Source organism: Cyclopterus lumpus, chromosome 13 (genome assembly GCF_009769545.1).
Source record: "Cyclopterus lumpus isolate fCycLum1 chromosome 13, fCycLum1.pri, whole genome shotgun sequence".
NCBI classification, from domain to species: Eukaryota; Metazoa; Chordata; class Actinopteri; order Perciformes; family Cyclopteridae; genus Cyclopterus; species Cyclopterus lumpus.
The window spans coordinates 15,433,158-15,457,099 of record NC_046978.1 but is presented as its reverse complement, the minus strand read 5'-3'; the positions used below and the strand labels follow the sequence as shown (position 1 = coordinate 15,457,099).

Sequence of the window (23,942 nt, the reverse complement as noted above, 5' to 3'; positions counted from 1 at the left end):
TCAACCTGCCAGTTCTACTGTAACTGTTTGATTTACACACACTTAGAATGACGTGACAGAAACATCCGACCTGCAAGACACTTTAATTTGTTGATGAGCAGTTTTGTGAGAGACACGCCAAAATAGATGAGAATGTCTGGTTGCATTATGCAAAGTGGAGCATGCGTGTGTGACGCATTTCACATTCATTCACCAAAAGATCCAAGCAAGTGGAATTTTAAATGATTGCTGTTTTATTCAGTGTATTTAAATACGTAAACACACACTTGTACATGGTAGAAAGGATTGTACACAAACTTAAAAAAAACTGCAAACAAACTTAGCAAACAAACATTATTTACATCAGAAAAATACTGCACTTTTTTTTAATATATGGACACAATAACAAATAAAAATAAATCGTTTGGTGTAATTCAAAAAAAGTGAAACTCTTTAATCACAATTCTTTGCGGGGGTGGGGGGGGGATGGAGAAGACGGGAGAAGTTGGAAGAAGTCAGTTTCAGGCAGTTATGTTAATGTGAGTTTAACTGTTTGGGGTACTCATGCAACGCCTGCAGGCGGAATAGGTCTGAGATTTTAAATGTTCAGCATTCGCCGCACATCTTTTGGCACAGGCTATGATTTATGCCCTTTGAGAACCTCTGACAGGTTAAGAGTCTCAGTGGCCTCGTGGCAGAAAGTAGAGTCCTCCTGACTCCCATGAAAGGAGTAAAAAGATCAGGGACAGCAGTAACATTACACATACAAACTATTTTAATCCAATCTAAAACAGCAGTTAAAAATACTGTTTTACATATATATCTGAAAGAACATATATTTTAAACTTTATACACATTTCTACAGTATGATACAGTGTATGGCTTGGCAGAAATATTGTTTTTTTCTTCTCTTTTTTTTCAGATTGAAAAAATAAAAAAACGAAAGCTTTACTCACCATATAATGAAACATTTGCGCCTTAAAGCAGTGCAGAGGAACTCCACAGTAAACATAGAGGTGCTCTTCAAAACTTTACAACTCTGTCTCCAAAAATGGAACTTGTAATCAAAAAGGTTTTACTGTAAAAAATATACTTATTATATCAACACTTTAAAAGCTTTTTTTCCTCTGAGACCGACCAAGGCACTGTGGCCATTGAATAGTATCTAGTTGTTGGCAGTGAAGTGATTTATAGTACATAGAAACATAGAGACACTACAGTAAGGCAAATATTGATACTTTGGCACATGCACGTTGTGAGGCAGCTCGGCGGACCGGCGGCGCATTTGATCGTTCATGTTCGCACAATAAGGGGGTGCAGCGATGCGAGTCTCGCTTCGACTCACCTGACCTTACGTTTGACAGATTTACACTCCTTATACCAGGGTCCTGCTCAAATACAGGCCACATATTCACCAGTGCAATCAGTGTGTATAGGCATTTTAGCCCTCGCTGTGGTACATTATCGAATACACGAGGAAATCAACACCAAAAAAAAAGGCTGCGTTAGGTAACGATTGGATTCCAGCAATATGTTTTCCAGTCAAATTCTCTCTAAACGCCACACAGGCTTTTTACAGTGATCCTGAGGCACTAATTGTTTTCAGGTAGGCATCAGTCTTTGGTTATTTTTGTTCTCGCTTAGCTGGCTGGATGAGTCTCCGACTGCATCAGAGGCGGCAGCTCTCGCTCGGATTCCTCCATCGCCGCGGCCGGATCGTGAGTTACTGAGCTGAGATCCTGAGGTTCCAGCTGAGACGCCTCTCCTCCGCGAGCCAGCGCCGCTTCCTTTGTCGCCCTCCTCATCCGATCCTCTTCCTCCGCCTTCATTCGTTGCTCTTCGGCCTCTATTTCCTCCGTGGTGGGGATGGAGTTCTTCTTGGGTCTTCCCTTGGGCTTGGTCGGGGCCTCATGACCTCCTTTGAGCACCTAGAATAGCACACAGACAATCTTAGTGGACTGGTAATAAATGGCAGCAGCAGTCAAAGGCAACGCTGGCTATTATAGTAATTAAGAGAAGACGTATCGCTGCTGGCTGCCCCTCGTGCACTCATTCATCTTTAATGATTTCAGGTCCTTTTTGTTCTCTGAGTTGTTGACCCTTGCCGTCATCATCGGTCACGTCTCACACCACACCCTCTCTCCTTGTCATACGGCTACCTTAATGCTAAAGTTCAGCACCATACGTGAAACACTTTTGGACAATGTTTTTTTTCTTTTCTTTTAAGAGAAAAAAAAAAAAAGATAACAGGAGTCTCTTTTTTTTTTTTTTTTTACAACAACCCAGACATGCTTTACTGTGTCTCTTACCATTTTCTTCCACTTCATACGCCTGTTTTGGTACCATGTCTTCACCTGGAGCTGTGTGAGGCCAAGTGACTGGGCCAGGTCTAACCTGAAAGAATCACAAACAAAACAAACGGCAACATTACGTCGACGTTTCGCCAGTTGCCGTGCCAGTAATGCCGTGGCCGGGTGCCACATACCAATCACGTGCTTTCAAATTAATCTGCACGTTTCTCAAAAGCACTAGGAGGAAGGTTGAATCCGTCTCCCGCTGACAGGATGATGAGAACTGTGGCACTAATTTTGGTTTATACCTTTCCACCAAATATATAATGCAGCTTCATGCCTAGGAGGTTGCCAGCAGTGCGAGCTGAAGTACAGTATAAGACCTGTCTTAAAGTCTTAAACTCTGTCTTTGAATCTCACATCAAAGCTGCCCGTAGCTGGAGTTTGACACTGTACACCTGCAGCCCAGGAAACACCGCTTGAATTGAAACATCTGTACTGGGGTCAGTAATCCAAACACGGCGCTTGTACAATAGGTGCCGTTGGAAGAAAATTTGCGAATGCATCCACCACATGTGTTGATCCATGACTAATAGGGCTATTGGATGCTGTGTAATGGGATATTCCAGGAAGGGACAGATAAAGTGAACAAGGCATCCATTTGTAAAGGAAAGGAACGGTTATCTGGATTTATTTTTTATTTTTTTTTAAATGAGATTTCCTCTTCCTTGCTCTTCTCAGTCGTTAACAGTCAGATGAAGGGGTTCTCAGGCCCCACACCCCCACACCCCCTTCACCCCCCAGTGAAAAGAACTGGCTTTCATTTGATGGTGAAAGTGGAAGCCGAGACGGCGCAGAATCTAAAAAGGCAGAGCAGCATGATTCGCAGGATCATCTACATAACTTAATACCGTCCATAAAGAGCTGCGTGTGTGGTTTTTGTGTGCGCGTATGTATCTGCACTTCAAAAGGCCACCAGATACACAGGCAATCAAACTGTCTATCAAACTTCACAAGCATGTGTGCCTCAGTCTATGGCAGTTCACGACTGGAGGTAAGGAAAAGTAATTGCAGAAAAGTAAAACACCCCTCTTGTTCATGGTCATTAGCTCTCGATGGATAGAAACCACCCGGCAACAGAAACAGTGTTTGAATTGCTCCCTCCAGGCTACCGCGAGGCTGCCATTTTGTCCCATGCTTCCACCTTTCACCAAGGAATCTTGGGTGTAGCTGAGAACCTTTTTTTTTTTTTTTTTTTTTTTTTTTTTTTATAATGATGATGATGACAGTGAGGATTATTGAGACGCTAATTATTATAATTGGAACCTGTATAAAACCATTGATGCGATATGATAAAAAATAATTAAGTCCTTTTTCAGGGGTTATTTTTTTTGGTTTTGGTTCCTCTCGTCTGTGTCGTCTCAATTCACAGCCGCTCAGGTTTCCGAGGGAGAGAAAAGACAAGTTATCTTTGGATCACAACAAACCAAAGTAGGGGAGCTCGCCACACCTTTTGATGTGGGGCTTTAAAAGAAAGGCTTTTCTCTGTTGATGTTTTTCCGCCAGCTGGGTATTTAATTAATTTCAAACACAGCGTCAGAATCGGATATTTTGACAGGACACAGTATTTTTGGCACGGCCACTTGGTTGGTTTTGATCACCGAGTTGTGCTCAGCCTCGTGGCTTCTGCTTTAAGACGACACATGGAGCCTTTCCAAACAGCTCCAGGCAAGCCAAGATGTGATATATTTAATAATACATCGTGGGAGTTTTCCCCAAGGGTGGGATGTAAATGCAAATGACAAATAAAATCCAGTTTATTCCATAAAAGCACATTTCTTTTCAAATCACGTGCACATTTGCATGTCTAAAGGCATGAAAACCGTCGTGTTTTTAAGCAGCCGCTGATTAACTCTCAGTAGAAACATGGATGAGTAACGAGTACAGACGTCCAATCTCTGCCCGATACAAAGGTTCACAAGTGGTTTTAAAATTCCTACCGCGCATGTGAAGGAAAGCTTTTTACAACATGCACGGCTCGATACTATTCTTGGTTAAATGGAAAAGCAGCCTGCAGGCCAAATATAAAAGTGAGGCTTACAATAAAACTGGAAAAATATAGTCTAACCTCATGTCAGGTCCCAACAAATGACCCACAAAATGGAACTTAAGACACACATATTAACATGTAGATTACTTCATCTCATTGCAGAAATGTCCTTTATATACACCTGCACATGTGTGAAATGATTGGCCGTAAATCAACGTAATATACTTCTGTTTGCTTGCGTTGGCCCCCGTCCCTGGCTTTTTTGAATGAGGCAGTGTTTCTTTGTTGGGGCTTTTTGCTGTTGGAGGGCCTAGGGTTAAAACGTTACTCTTGTCTCGACTAGAATGTTGAGGTAATGCTCTGGCTTAGACAAATTCACATTACATGAGACATTCCCCGCAGGATAAATCAAAAATGATGATGTTAGGTGAACCGCTGCTTGATAATTGCACTTGTGGCTTTGTGAATGTGCATGGATGCGTGTGCGTGTAGTATACTTTCAAAATGCGCTCTCTACCAGGTATGCAGGTTATCAAAATGTCACAGATGATTGACGCTTAGATGGCTGACTGACATTTGGTTGAAATGTAATAATTGCTGTGTTTTTTTTTCTTTCTTCTTCTTCTTCATCCTTTAATGCACCAGTGGTTCGCTTTCTTTCGAGTTAACAAAATCGTTTTAGGTGGCCGTGAGGTTAGCAAGCATGATTAACCATTTTCTATTCATGTGCTTTTATGTGTTGCTTCAGCTCTGTGTGTGTGTGTGTGTGTGTGTGTGTGTGTGTGTGTGTGTGTGTGTGTGTGTGTGTGTGTCTGTGTGTGTGTGTGTGTGTGTGTGTGTGTGTGTGTTCTGTTGATTTACTGTATTACTGTATTACTGCAATTCTAAGAGAGAAAAAGGCCCTCAGCGATACTGACCGATCAGGTGTGGACAGGTACTTCTGCTTCTGGAACTTCTTCTCGAGGCCCATCAGCTGCAACTCGGTGAAGATGGTGCGGCTGCGGCGCGGCTTCTTCAGGCGGGCGCCGCCGTGCTCCGTTTCCGACTCGCTGCTGATGCTGAGGGGCGTCTGGCTGGGCGAGGGCTCGGAGCCCCGCGGATGCTGCGGGGAGAGCATGTGCGGGGGGACTCCGACCGGGGACGGCGTCTGAGGGAGGTGGAGGGGCAGGTTGGGGGGCTGCCGCGTGATCACGGAGAGGAGAGGGTAGGCCCGTAGTGACGAGGAGCCTGGAGGAGCAGAGACAAGTGGGTCAGGTGACAGAAACAAAGAGATACTGGGTAAAAAAAAAAAAAAAAAAAAAGGAGGAGGAGGAGGAAGATTAGATTTCTATTTTGAACTTTTATGTGCCACTCAGTCACCTCGGTTGTCCCATTATCGACCGGCAGTAATCACATAAGACGGGTTCATCGTTAATTGACCTGCGTTTGCTGTGAAAAGTGTTTTGCTTTTGACCCCCTCCATGTAGAGGGGCTGCGATCCCAATGACGCAGACTGTGTTTTACATCGCTTCTCTGAACCCTTCAAATGAATGATTATTTTTTTTTTCGCCGGTTGTTAAATAATAACTGGCTTTCCCCGGTCACAAAGCCACGTGCACACACTGATTCTGACAGCATGACGCAGACACGGAATGAGCCGTAATAAAATACCGAAAAACTAAATCAAACACTGATCAGCTAATAAACTTGTGTCCCTCACTCTTGCACATGTACGTAGTCACACACACACACACACACACACACACACACATGTATGTTCTTTATCAGTACAGACAGAAGCAGCAAGACGCCAGAATCAATAAAAAGTAACACTTGTCTGGAGCCAAGATGGGAGGGAAGGAGACCGGGGAGGTTGGTCGAGAAGGATGCGGTGGGTCATCCAAAGTGAATATAATATCTGCCCTGGAAAATCCTTACGGCCTCAAATATAAAATCAATTCCGTCACCAACATTTACAAGCCAACGGAGCACAGCACAGTCTGTAACCGTGTGGGCTGATAAGGAGCGAGCAGAAAGGACACAGTGGGGATCATGGGAGTCGAGGTAGAAGATATAGAGGGAGATAAAAGGCTGCAATGGAGCAGAGGAAATAGGAGGTTATCACACACCAATACACACCGTGTGTGTGTGTGTGTGTGTGTGTGTGTGTGTGTGTGTGTGTGTGTGTGTGGAGGAGACAGTGGCCCACGAGTCAGACGTTGACTTTATTGCCGTTGCTTTAATGATTTCTGTCTTATGTTGAGCACAAATGTGAAGACTTAAGAGGAAGAAGACTTCAGGAGAGGACGAAGGCGACTCTGGGAGAAGAGTAGGAGTAAGAAGAAGACTCGAGGAGACGGGGGGAATCGAGGAGGCGAAGGAGACGACTCAAGAGGACGACTCGAGAAGATGACACAAGAGGAAGACCCGACTGGAAAAAGAAGAGGAAGACGTACAGTCGGGCATGTCGGCTTTTCTAGGACATGAATGCAGATGCTTACACATTTAGACTGCACTATTTCACAATGGCCCCCACATCCAGGTATAAGGCACAGTTGCTCTTCACTCATGCACAGACACACACACACACACACACACACACACCAGACACTGCCTTGGGCTCATGATGTCATCAGGCGCTGAGGTCATCACTAATCCTCCAACGTGAGATTGCTGCTATTGCAACAAGTCTAGACAAGAAGACCTCTTGTCTCTCACTCTCCATTTATACCTTTCCATTTATATTGCTCTCAGTTTTATTTTTTTGTTATTTTTTTTACCCCTGTGTAAATGTTAGATCTTCTGATATCGTCATCTGATCGAACGTGTATCGAATTAGGTGTCATGCTGAATGGGGGGGGGGGGGGCATCTCTGTTGTCAACAGAGAGCTTGAGGTTGTCTCCGGACAGTCCCCTCAGACGGAGAGAAGGAGAGAAAGAAAGAGAGAGAGAAAGAAAGAAAGAAAGAAAAGGAGAGGGGAGCAAACAAGGGGAATGTCAGCCGCCGTGACTTTCCACCGACAGCCAAGCCGTCCCTGTGACATGCTGTTGACAAGTGCCAGTGTCCTGTCAATAGTCTACAAATAAACTGTTTGAGGAGCGAGCTGCGACAGAGACACTCGGCCGCGTGCACGAGCACAGTGATACTCTTGATACGGTCGGAATGTAAGGACCGGCACAAGCGCTTATGGCGAAGACATACCTGCTAGGAATAGATGCAGAACGTTTGTTAAGAATTCCTTTTATTACCGACAATTTGCTCTATTCATCTAATCTTCTTTTTTTTTTGTCAATGGGATATGATTCATTGCTTAAAGCTATGACAAACGTACATGAATATTTGCCATGTTTTCGGGATCAAAACTGTCACGGTGACAGGTAGGAAGGAGGCCGGTCAATTAAACAGGTTTTCTTCTTCTTCTTTTCTTCTTCTTCTTCCTTTGCCTTGCCCTTTGGGGGCAACGGGGGCCACACAGCTTTCTGCTCGTTCTTACTCATTGCTGTTGTCATCATCGTTTCACCTTCGGGACATGATCGGAACAATGCAATGCTACCGATGAACAAATGGTGTGAGGGCAAGTGGAGTTTTGTGGTCACCGCTTCACTGACTCCGGCCGAAGCTGCGCGCCGAGCATTACATTAAAAATAAGCATTAACTATTTAATCTGAAACCCGATCCACACATGTCTTCCCCGTGGCAGCTGAAATCGGCCTGTTCCACGACTACTTTTAGAACTGATTTATTACTGATCCTTTGTCCAGATAGAAAACACGTGACGGTCCGTGGCTGCGCAGAATCGACGGGGAGGTGACAGCTTGTCGAACATTATCCCCAAAACCCGAAGATGGAACATCTTTGTGTGCGTGTGTGTGTGTGTGTGCGTGTGCGTGTGCATACTTGCCCATGTGTGTTGACATAGGTGTAATCGGCCTTCTCAAGACGGCTTTATGCCTAATGGGAAATGTTATTGTGTGCAGCGGATTAGGGTTTAACATGGGATGAAAAACCCTTTTGCTCAGTTGGATTTCTTCCATAAGCCCCGCAGCCCGTACAAAACCAGTATGCATCGGGCCCTTGGGCTGTACACACTCCTGCTTTTTTGCTATTTGTGGTGGTGGTGGGGGAGGGGGGGGGTTCTTTTTTTTTCTCATCATGCTGTCAAGTGAGATTACACCACAGTTGATGTTAATCTCTCTCACCTCTTCCAGAAAGCGCCACTAAAAGCCCTGCCCTGGGTCCTGCTGAGAGACGGGACTCCAAATGAAATAGTGTAACCTGCCATTACGTCGTTCTGTGTTCAGCACCAGGTCAGCCTCATTGTCTCTGATCCTGACAGGGAATTAGCTCCTCGGGTATTGGCCACTTTAACTTTAACCATTTCGGAAGGAATACAAATGGAGATTCGCAGTAAAAAAAAAAACATTTTTTTTAAATGTCACAAAACGAAACACGGCAAGGATTATGATTATTATTACGTCGGTGTGTTTTGAGTGGCGTGCCACAGATAAACGCGACAGAACAAAAAAAATATTGTTGTCGTCAACCCCTTTTCGGGCAGCGTCGTGGGGCATCACTGTGTGTTTTTCTGCGGCCTCCGCTGGTGGCTGCAGGTTATGGCATCCCTTCCTTTGCGGAACATAGAAGTCAACTGTCAGTGTTCGGGGACCGCCAGTCGCCTCCCTTTTGGCCCGGGACCTGCAAGCTTGCCAACTTCTATATGCGGCACGAAAAGCCATTGATGTGAGGGAATATACTGTGTCTCACACCCCCGCAGCTACAAATAAGTGGTGGGCACAGTGTTCTGATATGCAGGGCGGGTCACTCTATCCATCCGAACAGAGGGGTGCCAGAGCCCGGTCGTATAGTGCCCCCCTCGCATACACCAATCCATATCGGAGGGATGAGGGAATCGCTCACCCTATTTTTATCCACCAGCCGCTGTCATCGTCAAATTGCAGTGGCTATTATTTCAGACTTTGGAGCAATTATCCTAATGGTTACTGGAGCGTGCAAGTAGCCTTTTCAGTTGTTCGGATTCATCTGGAGTTACGATTTAGAACACTTTTGTTTTGATAAGATAACATGTGCATGTGAGCTTTACTATTATGGACAATTTTCAGGAAGTACAAAGGCTGAGAAATCTGTTTAGATTTAGATTGTTCTTAACATCTTATAGATGGGGGGGGGGGGGGGGGGGGGTACTTCATGGGCGAGTGGAGATTGGTGATTATCATTCAAAGGAATCAGCTTGGAAGCGTATTGAATGACTCTTTGTCTGTTTTCTTTCTGTATCAGTCGAGGTGAATCCGTGTGCAGTATAATGCATCTTGTACAGAGTGACAGGACCACAACAACGATGTAAACGACACCTTTTTGTGTGTGTGTGTGTGTGTGTGTGTGTGGTGGGGGGTGTGGTGGTGTGTGTGTGTGTGTGTGTGTGTGTGAGGGGTGGGGGGCACAACTTTACTGTGTTGTCGGTCACAGATGTATGTGACACAGTAGCGCACTAACACGATACGATCCTCCCATTTGCAAAAGTTCAGCTGCAGCAAAAGTGATTAGGGAAGGCCTTCAAACAGAATAAGAGAATTAATCAGGTGAAATCAGATGAAATCAGATGAAATTGACAAAAAGATTTTAAAGCCGAGCAACGCCGGTATGTTTTCCTTGTGTATCTGTCCCACTTCATTGACCTTAAACTAAAACAACTCATCAATTGAGTCATTCATCAGCTCAACAAATACCCCGGAAGCATCGCTGACATTTACCCAGTGCACGTCTTTGACTTTCAACACTTCGCTGCAGTGATTTATATAATGTGCAGGAGGGAGGAACGTGGTGCAACTTGTGGAGGAAGTAAATTAAATGTGATTAATTTGTAACTACTTTCTTGAGAGAGAAAAAGCAAAGCGTCTGATGCATTAGTTTTGTTTTTTTCATTTTAAGCGATGAATTTATAAATTAATTGTGATTTATAATTTATAATCACAGATAGGAATATTTCCATATGCACAGGTGATTGTGATTGTGATTTTTCATTTTTTTAAAAAAAATAATTAGGCACACAACTTCACGGCACTACACAACTGTTGTTATTACACCAGCATCATCACCCACTTCACACTAAACTTACTCCAGTGTAAATCCACATTTTCCGAAACACGCACCATTCAAATATATCATCTCTTTGATTTACATCAACACATTCATAAATCGATCATCAATCTGCAAACGCAATAATTGCCTTTTATTTATTTTTTCAATTTAAATTGTATGTTTTGTTTTCTGTCTAAATGATTGACAACAAACCAAACCAAAAAAAGAACTCTTACCCGAGCATGAATGGAGAGGCTTCGGCCGCACGACGAGCGACGGGCACACGGAATACAGAGACAGCTTCTCAAAGTAATCACACGTCTCCTTGGACAGGATCTCGTCAATCATGAACGTCTTGTAGCGCCGCCGGGCAGCCTTGAGTTGCCCGGGGGAGGAGAGCCTCAGCTCGGCTTGGCAGTGCATGATCTCGTCCCCTGGTGCGCCGCTTGTATACCTTTCGCTGTCGTTCACTGATACCTCTGAGGCGCGCGCGACTCGTGCGGTTCATGCGTTGTTGGAGCGACGCATCGTCTGTGCTTTTTGGACAACGCCGCTCAGCTTTCCCCCCGTGACGTGACGTGACGTGACGTGACGTGTCGTGTCGTGTCGCGGCGGAGATTTAGCTGCCTTCAACTTGAGCTGCGCGGAGCGCCACAGTGGCAATGGAGTGACTGCGGTCCGCGCGCACACCCACTGCTATATAAACCATCCCTGAACTCATCATCCATTGCCCTCCTCCCTCTCCCTCTCCCTCTCCCTCCCTCTCTCTCTCTCTCTCTCTCTCTCTCTCTCTCTCTCTCTCTCTCTCTCTCTCTCTCTCTCTCTCTCTCTCTCTCTCTCTCTCTCTCTCTCTCTCATCTAGCCTATACTGTACACATGCATCCCCCCCCCCCCCCCCCACACACACACACACCACCAACAAGTTATCTTTCTCGCTCTGATTTCTTTTTTCATATTGGTTGTGCAACTTTTCTATTTCGGCTCTAAAAAACGTTTGGTCATATTTTCAATATAAAAAGGAATAGGCCCATTCATCAACACCAATAGGCTAGTCCATGTCAAACCATATGTATGTATGTCAAAAGTTCACATTGAATCTGAAGACCTCTGTAGTACGAACTCGTTTGCAATGAACACACATTGAGCCGTTTCTCTGATTCAAACGCTTCATTAGCATCATTTTGTTCTTAATCATTTTAATAATTGTGCGATGAATCCACGTCTAACTTCTTTTCATATAAATATAACGTGTTACTTATTGCATCCGAAGTCGTCTTTATACTCAATCCAAATGTGTTCGATATCTTAACTTCGGACTGGGACTGAAAAGACTTTTAGTGGCATATGCAAACCAAACTAGGGGTGGATAATTTGTTCTTTCTATCTTTCTCAGTTATTAACCCCTTAATGTGCTGCGGTGTCACTTTAGTTCCGTGGACGGTGAACTAAACGGGGCAATCGTTTTTGTTCTTCTTTTTGTTTGAATTAAATCATTAGTTAGAATGAAATATATTATTTGTAATAATAACGAAACGCGTGGCATAATAAGGGGAAACCTGTCAAATAAGTTAAATTAGCAGAAAGTCAATATAGCCAGAACTGCGGTCAAAGGCCAAGTCAATAATGCAATTTTTGTCTTTACTTACTCGCTCTGGATTTATTTATTTAGTATTAATCAACAATCGCGGGGGCGCTGAATAAAAGAAATGTCAAATAAAATAACCCACCGCGAAATAAGTTTGATTCAACGATTAACGATTTTTATTTTTCTGTTTTAGGAATAGACCATTTTGGTTGTCGGTCAGATCAATGTCGGCTGATCAGCGTCCCGGGCTGATGAGCCGGGGAGAGGGGAAGTGAAACCTCCCATGCCGGTGCGGTTAATTCTCTCCACAGGCTGAGGCAGACACCGTGAGAGGCTTTTCCATCGTTTTAGTTTTCTATAACTTTTTTATTATAATATTATGGCAACGGTATTATTATTTTGTGTTCAATCCTCGTCAGATCAGCTGATGATCGATTTCCTTGAAATACAATAAACGGAGGAGGTCATGAAAATAGTTTGGTCGCCTACATCTTTTTAAAAAAAAAAATAATGTACATGTTGCAGCCTCATTTAACTAACATATAAGATGAACAATCCATGTGCAGGTTGAGTAACTTCGGTGTCCTAAAAAAAAGGGTGTGTGTGTGGGGGGGGGGGGGGGGGGGGCGATTATCATCTAAAGAATAGGAAATAAATGCAACTGGTGTTCAAAGTGGAGGAGGAAACGTGGGAGCTCTACAGGAAAGCTCGGCTTCTTTTCAGAGGCTTGATGACTTGATCAAAGAGGGAGATGAGAACAACTGCTGGAGCACATTGTCCGTGTTTGGGGTGGTGAGAAGGCACTGAAAGAAAAGAAAAAAAGACCCGGCACTAATACATTGTGCCTTACAATTTTAAACATTTTTTTGTAATACTAAAGTATTTTTTTACTAAAGTAGTACATTTTCCCATAATTGTATTGTTAGGCGGGTTCCTTTCATTATTATTGACTAATGCGTCGTTTTCTGGTAGTTTTCCCACTAAAGAAAGTGCGAGTGTAGTCGAAACAATTTAACTATTGCTTCCAGAAACAAATCCACGTGTTATCCTATTTTAAAAAAGGGGGAAATTAAAATCGCACTCTATAAACCAGCTAAATCAGGCCTATAACTCCGGGCTACTGTGGCACCAATGAACCCAACAACCTGAGGTGTGTGTGTGTGTGTGGGGGGGGGGGTTGGAGGGCAAAGAACCAGGAATCACGGCTGCAGGCATCTTGTCACTTTGTGGTTCGCGTTGCGGGACTTGACAGAGAGAGAAAGAGAGAGAGGGAAGGGAAGGGAGGGTCTCTGGATGCTTGGAAGTGGATCATTTCAGCAGACACGCTTCTATATAAGTCCACACAGCAGCGGCTACCGAGCGGCCCCTCTAATCCGCCCGCTCCAGGGCTGGAGACGCCAGGCAGATCAACCAATTAAAAGAGTTATGCCTCGGCCAGAAGCGCGAGGAGGGCCATCCCAGTACCAACAACACCGAACAGCGGATGCGCTCTATTAGAGCGATTTGGAAGCATCAGGATGCAATCCGACACGAGGCAGATTATAAAAAGGCAAAGACGGAGCTTAGTGCAGAGAGGGGTTTGAAATGCACCTCCACTTTTGGACACTGGGAGATTTATTGTGGGGTGAGGAGGAGGTGGAGGAGGGGAGATGGTTGTCGCTACAGCGCGCGATCCGCTGCTAAGTGTCATAAGCGCTTTCGGTGGGCTAGATTATGACCCCAACGCGGACATTAAGGGATCGGATCATCACGTTGTGATAAACAAGTCCGAACAGAGGCACTGACGTTGCGGTAGGCTCATCGCAACACGACACGCGAAGGATCAAAGTGATGCTAAATACGGGATGGAACATCTGTAGATGAACAAAAAGAAGAAGAAGAAAAAACCTGCGCCATTTGCAGAGTGGCGCTAAGACTCCTGATGAGAGAACAGCCAGTCCAGCTCACGGTGGACACGAGACAAGACCCCCAACGGGGTTGAGAGCTGTAACGTGTGAAATCCATGTAAAGGACTTGAAAGCATCCTAAATTAGAAAAGGCCAAATGCAGGAGCTGATCACGTGGGGTTATATTAGACATCTTAATTGATTCAATAAAAAGGATGCGTGTGGCGCCACCTGTAGATTACTTCATAACCCGCTGCACAAGTGTATTAGTTACAGGCGGGCCATTTATAGGTGCAGATAAGACCATGTGTTCATGCATTACAGCATGTAGCATCAACATACAAAGGCTCACTTAGTACACACACACACACACACACACACACACACACTGTGGCGAGAGGAAAGACAATGCAACAGTCAAATGAAGGGAGCTTTATAATAATGAAAATGTTCCATTTTTAAAACAGTTAAGTCTTACAGACTCGGAATAAAAAAATTGAAACAAAGCCCATTTTTCTAGAAAAGAGCAAGGTCAACAGATCTAACATGATTAAGAAAGGATGGCGCCCCAATGCTGTAAAAGTGGTGCTGGTGGAATCTTTAGCTGAACATTCAGTCTTTACTTCAAAGTACCTGAAGAATTTTGGAGAGCACCGGTTAAATATCGTTTTGCATAAAATAAAAACTCGCCAGAATTCTACAAATCTTTTCTTTTTTTTTTTTTTTTTTTAAATACATTTTCCTTTGTCTTTCAAAATGACTACTTGTCATGTCTGGTTTTCTTTTTCTCTCCTTGCCCTCATCAACATAGCTCAAAATAATTGCGACATTTGTGAGGAAAAGCTCACATAAAAGAAGTGTACAAATTTAAAAACGCCTTAAAAGTAAAAACAAAAATGTCGAAGGCATAAGTTATCAAATCATCAAATTGGTAGCATCATGGCCAAACAACCTGAGTATACATGTGAACAACATCATTTCTTTCCTTTTTTTGTACGCTGTCCACAAGTGTGTGAACAACTGAAGTCTTTACAGGTCTCAGTACCGCCGCCATCTATTATCTTGGTGGCCACGGTTGCTTCCCTTATCGTCGTGGTGTCTGTTGCCACCTCTGTTGCCATGGTGACGGTTGCCACTCCTGTCGTTCTGATGGTGATAACTGTCCCGGCCGTGGCGGCCAGGAGCTGGTTCTTCTGCGTAGCGCTGATTCCTGCCACCGCTGTTCGACGAATGCCGATAGGGGGCGCCGTCGTGTTGCCTCGAGCCTCCGCCGCCAGAGTTTCCACCTGCGGGTTGCTGCCTCTGCTGGGGCTTGGAGAAGCCGTCGTTCACCTGCTCAAGCTGCGGCATGTGGAGCCACATCATGTTGTTCATCTACGGATTAAGGGAGAGAACAGTTAACGTGACCGGCGCGCAATATGGATGATTGAGAACAAAGTCGTTTCTATTGCTGTCAAATTATACAATGCAACATTTATTTATTCGCAACACTGGCACATTTCAGCTAAAACAAGCAAAGAGCAGGTCTGAATAAGCACTATGAATGATGTCATGATTGTGCAATGCTGTGTCATAATAAAAGTGTATATATATATATATATATATATATATATATATATATATATATATATATATATATATATATAAATAAAAAAGGGTTACCATGACATGCTTCTGCAGATTATCGGGAGATGAAAAAGACCTCTGCATTAGGGTGGGAGGAGGAGAACTGAACTGCGTCGGGGTCCTGGAAGAGTTAAAGGGAAAGAACAATATAGTGTCAGGTGCACATTCAACATATTGACTACCAACCAAGTAAAATAATCTATATTTAGTTGATGTTATAACTCGTGCTTTGACCTTATTCTGCCTCTTTGGCGTAGGGATCGGTCCTGTGTTTCAACATTTTATAGGATCGCCTCAGGGAGATTTCATTAAGACAAGCCCCATGTGCTTCCGTGGTTTCATATCGTTTTGAATACGTGTGATCTAACAGCACAATAATCATCAATGATAAGGGCGGACAAACATTTGAGTATCTCAATCAGAGTACAATCTCTGTATGAAGCATGACGTAAACAAGATCTTGCGCAGGCAAACTCAGACTTCAAGCCAAGAGCAATCAGTATTTAGTCCAGCAACACACGTTATTGACACACAATTCATCTATCCAACCATGTCAGCGACATTACCATCAACTGGGAATATGCTCGAGATAATCGTCTTATTAGAGACATATATTGTTCACTGGTAAAGAGGGACATGGAATGCGGAAGTCAATCTGCACCGACACGCAGCCAAGTCTGACATCCATTTCCGAGGAGTGTAATGCAAGTAATGTTGCAATCAGTGGATTGTTTGCACCTGGGCCTGAAAGTGTGCTGCCTGGTGCAAATGTGTGTCTGTGTGCCACCCCTGGATGACTGATGCATCAATGCCACTTCATGTTGTTTTTAAAAATCAACTGAACAGCAACAGTCACCGTTGTCTGCCTCGTTTCCAACCGATAAGTTTGGAGAATGTTATCGAAACAAGATTGCAGATGTGATCTTTATCTTGAGGAAATGTTCCTCCAAACATTAAAAAAAATTTAAAAAATGTCTCTCTATTTTTGTGGAGATAAAGATCGCAAAGTGGCGGTTTTGGTTTTGGTTTTGTTTGTTTTTTAGCAAGTTTGTGTTGAATTCAGTCAAATGTTGTGAAAAAATATATTGAGTAGCAATGTGAATGCAGCATTGTAATGAAACTCAAGCTGACTGGAGTGAAACCCCTCTACCGTGGAGCAAAGGATGCCACGCTGATCGACCCTAGTGAAAAGTGAGCCCGGTTAGTGACACCACAGAGCCTACTTTAAGCTCAAAGTTAACTGTTCTTTGTGATGCATATTCCTGGTGTTTCTGTCAGCCTGCTATATTTTTGGGTGTTAAATCTGCTTTCGTCAAACTGAAATGGAATGCATAACAGCATGTGCCGGGTAGTCCGTTACATCATTGTTTAAACATCAATTAAAAAAAGAATCTCCATTCTAATGTGTACAAGAACGATCAGTTATTTTAAACTAAATATAATCTCCAATAATCTCAAAATAGATTTTGAACTATTCTTTATACGTTGAATGAATTAAAGTCTCGCAAACTAAACATATACTGGATACATTACGCTGGTCTGATACTACCCAAGTTAACTCTCGGGGCAATACTCTTCCCAGCAATTGCCCTAACAGGCACTGCTGCATGTAATTTGGCATAAAAACGTGGAAAGGATTGCACACCGAGTCTTCTATACGAGTAAATACAGACCAGTCTAATCCCATTTAATGCCACATCTTTTTGCCAGAGCAGAGGGCACTGCCAAGAGCATGAACAACCTGCATGTCTAAGTCATATTTTCCGACTATACCTTGAATAAAAACAGATTAGCACAATACTTGTGGTATTTTTGTAGTTTGGCTTTCTTGAAGAAACATTACTTTCTTGATTCTTGTTGTTCCGAGTTTGTACTCCTGGTTGAATGCACTTATTGTAAGTCGCTTTGGATAAAAGCGTCAGCTAAATGACATGTAATGTAATCGTATTCAATAAGGTGTAACCATCTTTGGACACGCTGAAAAGCTGGTACCAATTACAAACCTACATTATTGCCATTTCTCAAAAATTATTAACTAATGACAAACTAGGCAACTAGAAGAAAAAAAAACGTTCAGCTGCTACAGCTGTTCATTGCATCCTCTCAATAGCTAGAAACAGCCAGTGCTGTGGTTATGCTGTTGCCACAACAGCCCAACATAGATGTATTTGACTCTGAGATGCTGCACCATCTGGCAGGTCAATGTTGAGATGAAATGTACCACGTGGACTTTCCCTGATGAGCAACAGGTTACTTGCTTGCCTTAAAATCAGTGTTAGAGACATATTTTAAGATGCAGCTGTGAACCACCATGAGAGCATTAGCTGCTGTAATGCTATGGAGAGTGCAGGTAACCAGATTTAGTTTCTGGCACTGCCGGAAAAACTGTCAATGAGACATTCTTACCTCTGGCCATGCGGATTTGGGATATTTGCAGGACTTGTATTCTGTGAGTTCCCCGGACTGCTGCTGTGACTGCTTCCTATGATGAGGCAAACAGAACAAAACTGTTTATTAATGAAGGACAAATCAATTCCAGTTTGAAAATAACTACCACATATACTGTGCAAGTACAACAACTGTTTTTCTTGTATGTGTCACATTGTGATACAACAGGGAACACAATTGTGTGAGAAAATGACTTAACTAATAGTCAATATTTGACCATGTCTGTTTTAGTCCCATTCCATTATATTTTCAGATGGCATGAAAACATGTCAAATCGATCTTAGATTTGCATTTATATGCTGAAACACTAAACGCGCTGTTTGGCATAGATTCAGCGAGAAGTGACGCATGCCATTTTGTGCTTTCTATACAAACGGTGCAGTTTTCAGACAGAAAGTCAACAGGGTTACATAGAGACGCAGGTTCAGGAACCCAGGAAAAACACGAGTGTGCTTCTGGGACTTCAGTTGATTGTAACAGTGATGATAGACCTGTGTGAGTGCAATTCATTAACTCATTCTTAATTATATAATACTAAAAGCCAGCTCGCCACAACCACATTCTGACAAGCCACACAATGCTTATTAAAAATGTAATTTTAAATCAAAACTGATAAAATGTTCAAGCAACTAATTTGCCGTTACTTGAAAATAAAACAAGTCTTTGTGACATGTTAAAAGTTTAGACTCTATATTAGCCCCAATTTGGGCCCTTTGTATATTAACATACATTTGGTTCACAGAGGTAACCATTTTTCTTAAACTGAATTTACCCACAAGGTCATTAAAAAAACTCCACAACAGAGGTTGTGAAACATTGGATCAAGTGTCTTTCAACCACGGTTGACTTTGCAACTGCGATGACTATGCATGTGTATTGTATTTATTTGTTGTTTTATATATGGACCAATGTGTCTGAAATAAAGTTAGTTATCTTGTTGAGAAACAAGTTATACAGCCCCGGGTAGTGCATAACGGCACTACCCGCGGCTGTATAACACACGTCCGGCAGTGCAACCCGGTTTAATTAACGCCAATATGATCCGAGCAACGTTAATGCTTCTCCAGCTGTGCAAAGAGCCCACACCCCGTTCAACGTACCTGATCTGAACTGCACATGAATGTTTCTCCCGTACAGCGATGTCCCGTCGATTAGTTGCATGGCGTATGGCACGGACACTTCGCTTTTGTAAACGGCGAAACCAAATGTTTTCTGTTTCCCCTCCGGGTCTTTTGGGATTTTAGTTTTGATGAGAGGTCCCGCCTGCAGAAAAACAACACACACACAACCTAACGTTACACGGACAACGACTAGCTAACGCTAAAGCTAACTCCTTTGAAGAACAATATATTGAACTTGGCTACAACAAGCGCACAACAAACATTGGTACTATCACATGTATACAACATGTCTACAGCTATTGTAAGAGAGCGTACTACCTAATAAGTGTCCACTTTAACTGAGACAAGCGTCCAATATGTTAGCATGTTGTGCTATCTGTTGACTCCGTATTTGCTAGCTAGCGCTAGCTATGTCTGCCCGTTAGCGACAACCGTACCTGTAAAAACAGTTCGAACAAAAGCTCCTCCGTCACTCTTGTATCCAAATTCCTTATGAATAGTGTCCGGTCCGTTTCCTCCTCTATTCCCATTGTGCTTGAGCAGATAATAGCGCTCTCGAGCGATGTAAATGCGAACGTCTAGCTTAAAATAAAAGATCCGCTCTGCCAAATATAGCCGGAAGGCCTAACGTTAGGTCCGTAAAGGGAAGTGCCGTTACACTGGAGCTTCCGTCGTAATGAGCCGCGGTCGCTTTACGACACATACGGTACGTTCACCTAAGATGTTCTACCTTTTGCTTTTAGGATAACTAATTGGGTTAAACTACAACCGCAAAAATGCATGCAAACATGTTTTTTTATTGTAAATGTCTTACACATGGCATATTTAATATTTGGGGTCTAAGGTTTTCCTTTTTGGGAGCTCGACTGCATGGGAGTATGGGCCAAAACCTATAAGTTAAAATAACCATAGATAGACTGTATATGAAAACACAGCACAGGAGAGCTATTGAAACATCCTGCGCGTTTCTATACCCAAACTACAATAATATTTACTATGCCAGAAAAAGTGGATCCCATCACATTTCGAATTGCATTTTTTATTTATTTTTATTCCCTTTGTGTGTGTGTGTGTGTGTGTGTGTGTGTGTTTTTGCACAGCACACATTGTATTGCTAATAAAATGAGCATGGCACTCTGAGTCAGACAATTCCAATTACTTGCAATATTGTTGCCCTACAAAGACAACTCAGTCAAGCCCCGCAGAAGGTTATGCATGTTGCCATATCCTGTTTGCACCTGTTTTGTGGACTGTCTGACTTTCATTATTTTTTTTTAATGAAGTTTTGTTTTAATATCCTTTTTTAATGCATATGCACTCACATCTTTCTTCTTTGGTAAGGCCAGATGCAACTTTAACTTTGCTACTATAAAGTAATTATTCTCTTCAATGGCATATTCAGTTTATTTGACTGCCTTGCTGTTGCACACAGATAAGGCTTTCTCTTTTTTTTTTTACGCTGAGGCTCACTGATTGGGTCAGTGACTCAAGCGCCTGGAACCAAGTGCCTCTGGTGGTTGCGACATCGTTGAGTGTGGAGGTCAAGCAAGCGGCGCGTGAGGCTTGACTTCCACCCTAATCAGATGGCCCACGGCGTCTGTACTCCATATTAATTAGATCAATTTGAACTAATGATTTTCTCCTTCATGCCTGGGAAATATCCTCATAGATTCTGGGTCTAAGGAAGAGAAATCGGGATGGCACATCCAAGACAGTCTGAATCTTTTACTCTTCATGCTGTTTAATTCACGAAAGAACAAAGTGTGCTGTGTGCTGTCGTCATTATAGAGGACTCAACACCTTGCAATCTCTATGACATATTTATTCCACAGGCAAGGTGATTTTTTTCCATCACTTATATTTCTCACGTGGTAATAAACACTGCAATTTAACACCTACGTCTTGGCTGTCATCATGTCTTGTGGGACCTCTGCGGCTGTGCATAGTTGTTAACACTTGACGTATTGGATGTATTGGCGCTTTCACAACAAAAGTCTTATGATTTAAAATACTGCAATGTTGCAATGGAAGCAGTACAAAAGCCTAAACTATAAAACCCACACCTGTGCAGTATACTGTTTGATGATTAAAGCCGTTGAATCTATTTTGGGTCCCCCTTCAATTGCCATCACCCCATACATCTCCCTGATGTTTACCTCTCCTCTCTTTTTACAACCATTGGACAGAATGCAGGAGTGTGTGGAAATTAGGGGAGAGCGGTAAGAGAATTGGAAGACAACACAGGCGGACCTGCTGGATTTGTTAAACCCTCATTACTGTTCACAGAAACTGACCCAATATAACGCCATGAAGCCTATTTTTGCTTTGCCAGTAAATCAAGATGTTTAGCTTTTGATTTCTAAACGGAACTAGATTCAAACATCAATTAGATCCCTTAACAATAACCATTTCATTCATCACTCTGAGTACTGTAATGCTTTGTATCCTATAGCTTAGTAACTTAGCCAAGCCGAAGAGGCTGAAAATGAGCAGTAGATGGCAGCATTGATCCAGTGATACTGGTTACGCCAGCGGTGCATTAGTGGTGCTTCATCTCTGGGGAAGTCAGATGGTTGCTATGCAATGTGGAAGAAAACAAATGCTTCAGCCCATTTTCTTATAACATTAAAGGGTTCCAAATAGCTTGTTCTGGAGGTGGTATTGTTGTCCATGGACCTACTTAGAGTATTTATATATTTTAATTTAAGGAGGAGGTCCTGAGGTAAAGTCAGTGGCCCACAGAACAGATTTACATTCGACACTTTCGAACTCATCAGGAATATGACCATATTCGGTCACGACGAGGCCTCCGCTGCTGTTCATGTGACTATCACAACATTCAATATCTTGTTTTCAAGTTTGCATACAATATCACAAAGGCCTACGGTTGACTGAAAGATCACAGGTTGAATTCTAATAGATCAGTGGTCTGCGTAAAATGTCACTAAAATGAATATACACATTATTTTTACAAAGTTTATTGTACTGGAAACTCACATAATTGCCTTACTTTGACCTCATGATCCCAGACATTGACAAGCAGAGCACTGTTATGCCTTTCAATCTGCCTGGAAACAAGTGGTGCTCATGCAGAAAGCCATTGTGCTAATTCATAGCAATTACAGAAACCCTTTCGGAGCTAAATATGAAACAGCGGTATGCACTTCAGCTCGAAAACACATCACATCCTACACTCAGCGCCATTAACACAAGTGCAACAGTTCCTTTTTTATGACTGTTTTTTGTTTTGTTTTTGGATGCCTGCACACACATCTTGGCTGCATTGTTTTAATTAATAGAGGAAGAAAAGAAAAAAAAAGCATGACAAAATGGGAGCAATGCTCAAGGGCAAGATGGTAGCAAGCGAGCGTTCGTCGAGGGAAGAAGTAACAGGGCCGGACCCCAGAAATAGGCCACCACCAGCCACCCCTGCTCTGGTCAGATCAGGATGGAATCTCAGTGCTACTGTAATGAGGCTATACATACACACACTGTATGCTCACTTCCAATTATGACCTCTGGCCTGGAGGGTTTTGGTGGGACTGTGAAGTGATTGACTGGTGGCGAGACGCATCCTTCTCTCTCACCGACATCCACCCTTGCTTTCGGCTCTTAACTGTACACAACACGCCCTTCCGTTGCCCCCTTCTATCTTGGTCATTAATATTCCTAATTCATGTGGAATGAAGTGATTCTGGATCATTAAACGCACATGAATATTTGTCGGATGAAAGTTTAATTAAGCCATCCCTCTTTGGCGGTGTGACGTCACACAGCGGCCTCCCAGTGAGCGCGTGGTTTAAGGGCCTGTGCCTTCTCAGTACTCGGTGCTGAGCGAGCAACAATCTCCACCTAGAGGCAATATTTTAGACCTCCTGCGCTGCTGGATAGACTCAATTGATGGGGATGCTGTTTGAGTGGTTCCTATAGTTCCGGTGTCCATATGTGGATTAATCATACTTAATTCAATAGAGCCACTTTCGTGGTGGATGTTATTTATTATTTAGTGCTGTGGACTTTATATATGTAGGCTAGCGTCGCTTTTAGATTGCTGAGTAACTGGTATACACACACTGCATACATTATGTCCCTGCAAGAATTATAATGGGCTGTAGGTTACATATGCTGAGTCCACATACAATATGCATATGATCTGTTGTGTCTAGAATCCGGCATGTAACGGTGTGAGATTCTTTAGATTACTGCACAGGTCTGAGTGTAATGCGGTAGGAGAGCAGCTACAGTGCACACATTCAGCCACACCACGGAGTAACGCCTTGCTCAGCAGAACAATAACCATTTACAATCAATCACTTTCTACAGGTTTGCTTCAAATATTAAATGTAGGAGTTTGGAGAAATGTTCTGTCCTCACTTTGTAAGACACATCTGATGACACACACACACACACACACACACACACAGACAAGAGCTCATCACTGGCAGCACGGCACCCAGATTCAACACCCTCCGAAAAACAAGTGGATGCAAAGATCTTCTGAGGGGTGTCCGAGGCGCTTTGTTTCTTTGCAGTTCTCTCTCCCGTTTCAACATGCTTGTTATCTCAATATCGCCGCTGCACGTTGCTGCCGCCCTGACATGCTGTGACTTCATTTTCATATCTGCGACCCCCCTCTAGCGTTTTGTCTGTCTGACACACACACACACACACACACACACACACATACACACACAAACAAACACACATTAAGGGAGAGATCCATCCTGTTGCTACAGTGCTGCAGTGCTGAGTAGCAGTATCAGAGAAAGAGAGAGAGAGAGGGATGTCTGGCATCAGCCCCACACTACAAAACAGACTGCGGCAGGGCATCCAAACCCCTCTTTTATTTTTCCATCACTTAACTCAAGCAGCGCTGTCTT

The 23,942-nt window shown here is 43.2% G+C and overlaps 2 protein-coding genes across 2 annotated transcripts; both read right to left on the bottom strand.

Annotated features, from left to right (window-relative positions):
* Window positions 1-236: 236 nt before the first annotated feature.
* On the bottom strand, window positions 237-11,044 carry barx2 (BARX homeobox 2). The gene is made up of 4 exons (XM_034549329.1): window positions 10,633-11,044; window positions 5,238-5,547; window positions 2,289-2,373; window positions 237-1,907 (listed from the first exon to the last, which is right to left on the bottom strand). Exons 1-4 carry the CDS (start codon window positions 10,817-10,819, stop codon window positions 1,620-1,622), a joined length of 870 nt encoding a protein of 289 aa, XP_034405220.1. The 5' UTR covers window positions 10,820-11,044; the 3' UTR covers window positions 237-1,619.
* A 3,240-nt stretch (window positions 11,045-14,284) lies between these two features.
* rbm7 (RNA binding motif protein 7) lies at window positions 14,285-19,723 on the bottom strand. Its single transcript, XM_034549171.1, has 5 exons — window positions 19,500-19,723; window positions 19,042-19,204; window positions 17,900-17,975; window positions 15,530-15,614; window positions 14,285-15,241 (listed from the first exon to the last, which is right to left on the bottom strand). Exons 1-5 carry the CDS (start codon window positions 19,590-19,592, stop codon window positions 14,906-14,908), a joined length of 753 nt encoding a protein of 250 aa, XP_034405062.1. The 5' UTR covers window positions 19,593-19,723; the 3' UTR covers window positions 14,285-14,905.
* Window positions 19,724-23,942: the final 4,219 nt, after the last annotated feature.

What these genes read in the sequence shown, in the direction of transcription:
- barx2 (XM_034549329.1), bottom strand. Translation starts at nt 10,819, where the DNA reads ATGCACTGCCAAGCCGAGCTGAGGCTCTCCTCCCCCGGGCAACTCAAG. An exon ending in GCCTCTCCATTCATGCTCGG is followed by an intron (nt 5,548 to 10,632) that starts GTAAGAGTTCTT and finishes CTGCTCCTCCAG; the next exon opens with GCTCCTCGTCACTACGGGCC. An exon ending in GTATGAAGTGGAAGAAAATG is followed by an intron (nt 1,908 to 2,288) that starts GTAAGAGACACA and finishes GTGCTATTCTAG; the next exon opens with GTGCTCAAAGGAGGTCATGA.
- rbm7 (XM_034549171.1), bottom strand. Translation starts at nt 19,592, where the DNA reads ATGGGAATAGAGGAGGAAACGGACCGGACACTATTCATAAGGAATTTG. An exon ending in TCATGTGCAGTTCAGATCAG is followed by an intron (nt 17,976 to 19,041) that starts GTACGTTGAACG and finishes GCCTCATCATAG; the next exon opens with GAAGCAGTCACAGCAGCAGT. An exon ending in ATCTGCAGAAGCATGTCATG is followed by an intron (nt 15,242 to 15,529) that starts GTAACCCTTTTT and finishes CTTAATCCGTAG; the next exon opens with ATGAACAACATGATGTGGCT.